Consider the following 9,608-nt stretch of genomic DNA (forward strand, 5'->3'; position numbering starts at 1 on the left):
GACTAGTCTGAACTGAGAGCATTTGGGACCTACAGAAGTTCAGAGGTAGTTTACCATTGCCTGCCTTTGCATTATACCCCTGGTATTCCTTGGAAGTCTCCCATCCAACCTTTGACCGGGGCAAATCCTGCTTACCTTCTGAAATCTGTCGAGATTGGGCTGGCCTGAGCTATCCAGGTCAGGGTTTTGTATACTATAGTGCCTGAAAGTTGGAATAAAAACCAAACTCAGTAACTCAGTTCAAGGAACCCTGGTTATAGCATGCAAATGATGACATGCTCTTGGGAGGACATTCCTGATACTTTTCAGTGATTTTGACCTTTTGTCTCCTTTGTAGGCCTTGTGATGAGCAACACCCCCAAGTAAAGGCAGATGGTTATGTGGATAACCTGGCGGAAGCCGTGAATGTTATTCTAAAGCAACTGCACAAGTAACTGGATCTCAGCAAATGTGTGAAGTCAGAAAGACGGCTGATTTTTGAAATTACTGTGTTTGCTTCCCTTCAGTTCACTTTCATATTTTCCCAGTTTTATGCAGTCACAAGTAATACGTAGCAACCATTGAAAATGCCAGTATGCCTCTGAAGCCTTTAAAAAAAAATTCTTATAATTGCAAGTAACTGAAGTGAAATATTAACTAGAACAAAACAAAAAGATGACGTCTAGTACATACTTACAACACCTCAGAATCTTTTCCATCTTAATTATCTGTTTGGGGTATATAAAACCACCCCTTATCAGTGTGTAAGCATCTGTGCCCTGAACTCGTTGGGCTGAGATCTGGTTCCTGAGCTGGATTTTTCCCTGTTTTCTAGAAAATAGTTAATAGAGGTTGTGTCACTGTGTTAAATGCCGAACAAGCTCAGTCCTTTCATGTAAATACCAAGATTGTATTCTTTGCCCTTTGCAAGAAAAGTAATATCGTAAGACTGAAGACAGACTTTGATATTTATCTATAGGAGCAGGGCCTCCCTCAAAGTGGCCTCATTGCCCTAACTTCCTTCTCCAAGGTTGACTTGCAAGTTTGCAGCAAAAGTGTAGCAGTCATTCTGTAACTTCTGCAAGAAATCTCCCATCCTCCCATCCTCTTCTTTGTTCTTTTGAAGCAGCATTAAATAAATGGACACACATATAAATCTACAGGAGCCAAGTGTTTAAAAAGACATTCTCCCTGATGCATGAAGTGGGATGAGATGGACAGCTGAGCTAGCCCAGTATTCTTTGGTAGGCACATCTGCCCTTTTGGTAGAGAAGCTGGGTTCTCCTTACATCCCAGAAACTCACTCTTCTTTATTATGTCAGTTTTCACTCTAAAAGTAACACTTGTTCTCAGATAACTGAGTAAGTAGTTTTGGAACTGGTCCAGGTAATAGTCTGTGACTATTTTTGTCTGGCATTCCCCTGTGAAGGAACCAGGCTTAGGTCAGCACCCAGAGCTTTTGAAAAGGGGAATCCTATTTTTTTTCCACAGATGTACTTCTGTCAATGACATTAATTCTGTTCACCTTCATTTTGAGAAATGCAGACATTTGTGTATGGTTTTCTCGTCTGGGTGGAGATTTAGGCTTCCATGGCTGGACTGCTGCTGTCTAATCACATTGTTTTGCTCTTCTACAAATAGCCTTGCATATTGAGAACTGTCTTACAGTGGCTGGGAGCCAACCTGAAAGCACTGGTGTTGGGTTTCCCAGTCTCAGAACTAAACATCCATGCCCTACTATGTACTCATGGCTCTAAAATCATCTTGTATTAAAAAGATAATAAATAATAACACATAATTAATAAAACTGTTTAGCAAACCTTAGCAACATACTGCAATAACATCAATCACTTTTGCCATGTCATTCAGTTCTTGGCATTATGACATGTTAAGCAAAAATCAACAAAAATTGTGAAGCTGAAAAGCTACCCTTTGCCCCACACTTAAAGACAAACTGAAATCACAGATGCATGGTAAAGCATAGGAAGACTGAAAGGCAATTGTGAAACCAACTTCCTGCACAATCATCAAATGATTCAGAAACCTATTACAAGAAATTTAGAAATTGCCTTTTATGTCTTTTATACATAAATACCATCAACAAATGACTAAAAATCAGTTCCATATATGAATTCTCTCCTAGATGCATTCACCCAATAGGAAAGAAATAAGCTAGAATACATGTGGTGCTCGGAATGTGTTTGAAGATACATTTTTTTCAAAACAAAACAAACAGGACCTTGATTCTGATTAAAGAACCATGTGTAAAAAAGGTAATAGCTGATTTACCCATCATCTGCTTTCCTGATCTGAAAAATATGGCTGACAATTGCTATAATAACATGTGATTTGATCTAATTTGAACATGGACACTGATACCTAAGTTTGCAATAAACCCAGATGCCAACTTTGCTGCCACATACACCCAAACAGCATATTCACTGGACCTAACAGCATCAACTATACCATCTCAGACTCATTCACTTATTCATCTTCTAATATTGTATAAGCCATTAATAGCCAGATGGTGTGCAACTGAAAGTGCTCAGACTTTCTGGTGATCTTGTGGAACTCTTGTCCATCATCTTTAGGACCTCCTGGAGAACTGGAGAGGTGGCAGAAGACTGGAGGAGAGCAAAAGTTATCCCAATCTTCACAAAATGAAGGAGAGATAGCCTAGGGAAACCACAGGCCAGTGAGTCTGACCTCAATTGCAGGGATTCAGATTTTAAATCATCTGAAGGAAAATTTGTTGATCCAAGGAAGTCAGTCGACAGGTCCTGCTAGATCAACATGGTTTCCTTCTTTGACCAAGTGATGGACTTATTAGATTGTGGAAACTCAGTGAGTGTTGTTTACCTGGATTTTAGTGTTGTTTACCTGGATGGCTTTTGACAACATTCCCCATGATGTTCTGATGGGTAAACTGTAGAGTGGATATTCAGATAATTAGGTGAATAGGGAACTAGCTTGAAAACTGCACCCAAAGAGTGATTGTCAATGGTATTTCATCAGATTGGAAGGAGGTGAGCAGCAGGGTACCACAGGGCTCAGTACTAGGTCTGGTACTTTTCAACATTTTTATCAATGATCTGGATGAGGGGGTAGAAGGACTCCTCATTAAATTGGTGGATGACACCAAATTGGGAGGAGTCGCGAACACCACAGAAGATAGTGATAATTCAACAAGATCTGAACATGCTGGAAAAGCGGGCCAATGAGAACAAGTGTGATTCAGTAAGGACAAGTGCAGAGGTCTACATCTGGGTCACAAAAATGAGAAGCATGCATACTGGATGGGAGATATACTTCTGGGTAGCAGTGTGTGTAAACGTGATCTTGGTTTTTTTGTAGACTATAAGCTAAATATGAGCGGAGAATGTGATGTGGCAGTAAAGAAGGCAAATGCAGTCTTAGCCTGTATCAACAGAGGCATTACATCAAAATCACAAGATGCCATAGTCCCACTGTATACTGCATTGGTCAGGCCCCACCTGAAGTACTGTGTGTAGTTCTGGAGGCCTCACTTCAAAAAGGACATGGGCAAAATTGAGAGGGTTCAGAAGAGAGTGATGAGGATGAACTGGGGCCTGAGGACCAATCTGTGTGAGGAAAGGCTGAGGGACTTGGGAATAAGACTGGAGAAAAGGAGGTTGAGATTGCTGGGCGCATGATTACTGTCTTTAAGTATGTGAAAGGTTGCCACTTAGAGGAGGACAGGGAAAGGCTTCTGTTGGCAGCAGAGGATAGGGCCCGCAGTAATAGGTTTAAACTACATGTAGAATAATATCGGCTAGATATCAGTAAAAAAAATAAAATAACAGTAGTTCAGCAGTGGAATCTACTGCCTAAGGAGGTGGTGAGCTCCCCCTCACTGGCGGTCTTCAAGCAGGGGCTGAACAGATACCTATCCTAGATGCTTTAGGCGGATCCTGCAGTGAGCAGGGGGATGAACTGGATGGCCTTTATGGCCCTTCCAACTCTATGGTTCTATGATTCTTTGAAATGCCAACAATGTCCTTCTGTTCTCTACAAAGGGCAAATAGGTCAAACACCATGTCAGAGGGAAAATGGACACAAATCTCATATCAAGAATCACAAAACTAAGAAACCTGTAGGAGAACATTTCAACTGCCCAGAGCAGTCAAGGGGGGGGGACCTCAAAGTAGCTGTTTTATTGTAAAGGAATTTCAGAAACAGATTGTAATTGGAGGTTCCTGAATTATAACACTGAGGACAATGAACCCTTGGGACTTAACATGGTTATCGGCTTCTAATCACACTACACATCATAAGTCACTCAGTACACATGCTAAGTCACTTATACCGAGAAACTGAACTTTGTTTTTTGTTTGTTTGTTTGTTTTTTGTGGTGGGGGGAATTAGATTCAAACTCAGTTCTTACATCTGTTGTTAATTCTTTTATCATCGGTACGTCAGTTTGCTGCTATTTACATGTCTTGCCAAATGTGCTATTCCAATCTTAGCTGTTGTAATTGCTCAGTTTCTCTATTTAGCTGTTCTGGCAATGACCCCTCCCCCCCCCACCTATACATAACGTTTAAGTGTAACTGAAGGAACATGCACCTGCACATGCTAAGCCTTTCAGTTCCTGTTTGTATCCATAATTGAACTTTGTTGGTCTTAGGGTTGCCACCGGACTCAGACTTCATTATCTCCTCTGTTTGTTATCTCCTGTATTTGTATGCTGATTTATTGCCAATTACAGATCTTGACAACTGCTTTAATCCAGTCTCAGATATAATCAGTTACTTGTACATTTAGACCAGTTACTTGTGCATCTAGACTCTAGCTAGCCCTTCCTGGCAATTAACTCCACCCTCTCTCTGCCTGTATGTAATGCCTGAGGAAATTCTGTTTCACAGTACCTAAAAAAGTGTGCATAGACATGAAAGCTTTTACCTTGAATAAAACTTGGTTGTTTCTTAAAGGTGCTGGACTCAAACTTTGTTCTTCTGCTTCTGATCAACATGGCTACCCACCTGAATCTTCTAGGGTTCCAGTTCATACGTGTACAGTTCTATTCCAAACAAAATATTTATTTCAAACAAAATTATTTTCTCAAAGAGCACAAGATGACCACAGGGACTTATTAAGAATTAAGAAAATTGAAAACTGCATAAGGCCAAGAAAGTTGAACCAAGTGATTTTTTCTATCAAACAACGTACCTGCTCATTCGTCAAGGGTAGCAAGGGCTGTACTTTGAGAATTTAATTGGTAAACCTTTCTCCAACCAACGTACAGCCCTGATCTTGCCCCTTCAGACTTCTTTTTGATCCCAAAGGACATTTAAGGAAGAACATGATTTGTGTCCCTTGAGGAATTGATGTGTAAATCAAAGAGCACAGAATTCTTCAGGGAAAAGTTAAAAAGATGGAAATACAGCCTTCAGAAGTCTATAGACCTAGATGGAAGATATGTCAAGAAACAAGATTCACACTTTGATATTTTCATTTAATAGCGGTTTCTATGATTTTGTAGAAATACTATTATACTTACCTTCTTATTTGCAATCCATTGTCCTACCAGTGCACTGCCGTTTATGATGCCCTTAAATAATAGCGTATTATTTTAATAGAGAGTTCAGGATATTCTTAGAGTCAGTGATGGCCATCTTTATTATCTGTGTTAAACATGGGGCCTAGAATTTTCTCATCAGATCACTTCATCTCCCAGTCAGACTTCTTTGGACTGGTTAGTAAGATATTCTCTTAACTTGAGGGAAGTGTTCTATTGGGTAAACTGGTACCATCAGAAAGGATGCCAAACCAGGATCATGGAAAGATCTTCTCTATGAAGTTGTCCTCGTATTTCCAGTACGGTACACAGTAAATAATAGGATTTATTTGAGCACAGTATTAACAGCCAGTAATGAAAAGAAGATGATCAGATTATTCCACTCATTATCAGATCCTTTTTTTGGCATACCCTCTACCCAGTGTGAGAGGTCATTCAGACATCTGCTCATTTTCTTCTGTTCCTTGAGCTATTTGCACACATACATTTTAAATATTTTAAGGTTTCTTAAATGTGTTCTCTATCTTTCTGTTTGCCAAGGATATTTTTCTTTCTTTCAAATCACTTAACTTTATTGGAATGAAGCTGGACCTGTGGGAGCAACGATCTATTCTTGCAATAGCATTTTATGGGTTAGTGGGTGTGTGGTGATGATAGATTCTTTGCCAGTTCTCAGAGACAGCAAAGATGGAATAAGAAAGAGGCGGAGTTGGATTGCAGAAGGCTCATAATTTGATCTGTTTAAACAAAAAAGGGAAAGGGCATCCTGCTACTTGATATAAAAAAGAAAATCGGTCCACCAACCATTTTGTGTAGCTCTCCAAAGCACAAAATGAACCTATATAAAGCTCTACTACAAGATGGCCTGATCTAGTAAATTGATTGAAAACTTCCCGGCCACCAGGACCAAGAGTTTCCTAGTATTTTAAATGCTCGGGCACATTTGGGATTTTTGCTATGGAGTGTTTGTATCATCTTAGAATATAGGTAAAGGTGTCCCCTGTGCAAGCACTGAGTCATATCTGACCCTTGGGGTGATGCCCTCCAGCGTTTTCATGGCAGACTCAATATAGGGTGGCCTTGCCAGTGCCTTCCCCAGTCATTACCGTTTTACCCCTCAACAGCAAGCTGGGTACTCATTTTACCAACCTCGGAAGGATGGAAGGCTGAGTCAACCTTGAGCCGGCTGCTGGGATCGAACTCCCAATCTCATGGACAGACAGCTTCAGACAGCATTTCTGCCACTTACCACTCTGCGCCACAAGAGGCTCTCTTAGAATATACATGAATTGAAAAACGTATACCATATTGTATGGGTTAACTTCTAAATGAGATACTGGGACTCAACTTTATTTGGGTGTTCATGTCCTATGAGGAAGCTATTCCTATTCTTAAGTGTGTAGACAATAATGCAGGGGACCATGTATGCCATCCTAAACACCTTGGAGTAAAGGTGGGATAAAAAAGTTCGAGATGTATAAAATAGAATAGGTGTTGTTTACCAGGGGGAGACATGGCCCTCTGTGTATGTATAAAAGTTCCTTTATAAATGCTTTGTAAACTTTCATGGACCCTGCCAAGTTAAAAAGATACTACCTGTCACTGTCTGAGAGAGATTATTTCACTTTCTGTCCTGCAGATCTCTTAGGGAAGCATGGTAGCAGACAGGAAAAGTAGAACATGCTATTATTTAAGGGCATCAGAAAGGCCAGTGCACTGGTGGTAGAGAATCCAGTCACGATGAGTGAGCTTCAAGTCAACAAATCCAGATGCTGAGGGTGATACATTTCCTGATTCTGCTAGAAAATACCAGCTGTGCCTTGGGCTCCATCACACCTCTTCCCTCTACTCTCAAGAATGCTTATTTTAAACTGGAGTTATGACAACTCTGGACTCTAGAGGTTGCAATGTTTGCTGTAAACTGACAGCTGGGTCTTAGTCAAATAGTTTGAATGTGCCCTATATATACTTTCCTTACATTGCTGCATTATGAAGAGGACATAAGGCAAAAAGGGATTTGGTTGGGGATAAGTTGTGCTAGAATTTTTTTATACCACACCACCCAGTCTTCTCCATATCCCCCATATTTTGATTCCTGGATATTTATTCCTATTCCATATTCTACATGAATACTTCATTGAGTTAATCCATTGCTGTTTAGTCTCCCTCCCTCCTTTTTTTAATAACTATCGTCTCGACATCTGGTTCAGGTATCAAATTCAAATTCAAAACCCTTTAATGGCATATAAAACATCATAAGAACAAGGGTAATTCATAATTATAATTAATTGATAAAAATTACATAATCTAGATAAACAATAAAAGAAAAGAAAATAAGCAGTAACCAACAGTAGATTCCTCCAGAATGCCCAGCAATCAGTAATTTCCACCAGTTGTAGGTGCCCCTGTTCTTGCCTAGCCGACTGTCCTTTTGTATCACAGTAGCCAAGAATTCAGCCACCAGTTTGGTTATTTCTGGGGACCTATCAGCTAACAAATGTCTGGTTATTCTGTCCATAGGGCCAGAAAGGTCCATCATGATAGGGACAAGAAGTCGTTGTCTAAGCATAGAATGTGATGGGCAAGAGTAGAATATGTGGCACTGAGTCAGGCTCTAATTGGCAAAATTTACAAAGTCTGTTCCCAATTGGTACATTGCTGTATCTGCCTGCTAGGACAGCTGATGGGAAGATGTTTAATCTAGCAAGCATAAAAGCATGACGATGGAGTGGGTTAATCTTTGCATATAAGTAGCTCCCTGACCTGTATTGGAAGCAAGGCCCAAGAAGCGGGGGTAACAAGTCTGAATGATTCCCGCTTCGATGGTCTGTCTCTCAATATCACGGATTCTCTGCGAAGGTTCAGGTATCCAAGTAAGCAGTCACCCAGTTGCAGAAAACGGCCTTAGTACTTCATACAGCAGTTACATAGAAAAGTCTTAAGTGGTTCATCATATACCCCTGCTTCATGGAGAATTGTAAGACTCACATAAAATTTGGGTTATAATCCTTTCCTCTCACTTACTGTTCTTCTGTGAATTAGTCTTTTTAACTGTACCAATAATTAGTGATGGGGATCTCACCTACAAACTGAAGAGGTACAAATAGATTTACCACCTCCCATGCTTATTGTTAGATCTGAGCCACAGAAGGAGAGAATGAGAGAAGGCATAGGTATTTTATGCAGTGAGAGTGAGGAGAAAAGTGAAGAGGCACTGCTAGATTGCCACACACAGGGAAGTCTTCCCTGAAGAAACTTTATTGGCTGTCCTGTTTCAGAACAGTATTTGAAGATTTGTTTCTCAGCTGAAAGAATAAACTGCTCGTTTTTCCATGATTGTGGAATCTGCTGTGTAAATATACATTTTAATTCCCTGTAGATCCTTTCCAAATGTTTGCATGCCTCTGGTCTCTTCTTTGTTTTCTTGGATACAAAAACACACATTCACCACACCCAAGCCTCAGAAGGTATGCTAAACTCTATAAATGCATTGCCCAATGGGAGTTTGAGTAGGGATACTGCGAATGTCATGGGAAGGGCACTAGTGAAGTGCCTCTGAGTTTTTACACATAACTTCCATTTAAGCAAGCAGATTTAATCTGCCAGGAAACACAAGCTTGAACCTGCTATTTTATTGCGGAGGATTTTCAGTATCCGGTTCCAGATACTGTGTTGTGCCTATTACGATCTTTATTTGGATCAGTTGTCCTCTTAAAGTATTCACGTAGTTATTCATGGTATTTAACTTTCCAATTTCCTGCAAATATACCTCCTGCTAACACTGTAGAACCCACAAAGAGGGTGTAAGCAATCTCCATGAAGCCATGTGCTATTTGATTTTTAAATGTTCCCCTTTCCTTGTTTCTAGAGTTCCCTGTATGTTTTTTTTTTCTCCTGAAGGCAGGCGAAGTCATCTGGTCAGTTGCTACTGCAATTTGTTACAAACAAAATAGGAATTAGTGACTCCATATCTGGTCCACTCCTCACTACCTGATGAGCAGTAGTGGACATCTTGCTTGAAGATAATGAGCATACTGTGAATGAATTAGATGTTGTGCACCTTGAATACGTGATTGCATGGATCCACCTG

General features: G+C 40.2%; 2 protein-coding genes across 3 annotated transcripts in view; one reads left to right on the forward strand and one right to left on the reverse strand.

Moving 5' to 3' along the window:
• Positions 1 to 4,930, forward strand: part of LHPP (phospholysine phosphohistidine inorganic pyrophosphate phosphatase) — a 150,580-nt gene extending 145,650 nt beyond the window's left edge. For both annotated transcript variants that reach the window (XM_077350044.1, XM_077350043.1), the window contains one exon: positions 338 to 4,930. In XM_077350044.1, coding sequence (XP_077206159.1) covers positions 338 to 434 — 97 coding nt within the window. In that variant the 3' untranslated portion in view covers positions 435 to 4,930. The remainder of the gene's footprint in view (positions 1 to 337) is intronic.
• FAM53B (family with sequence similarity 53 member B) overlaps positions 1 to 9,608 on the reverse strand; it is a 191,267-nt gene that overhangs the window by 57,222 nt on the left and 124,437 nt on the right. The gene's annotated exons all lie outside the window — the stretch shown is intronic.

This window comes from Paroedura picta, chromosome 8, assembly GCF_049243985.1.
Source record: "Paroedura picta isolate Pp20150507F chromosome 8, Ppicta_v3.0, whole genome shotgun sequence".
NCBI classification, from domain to species: Eukaryota; Metazoa; Chordata; class Lepidosauria; order Squamata; family Gekkonidae; genus Paroedura; species Paroedura picta.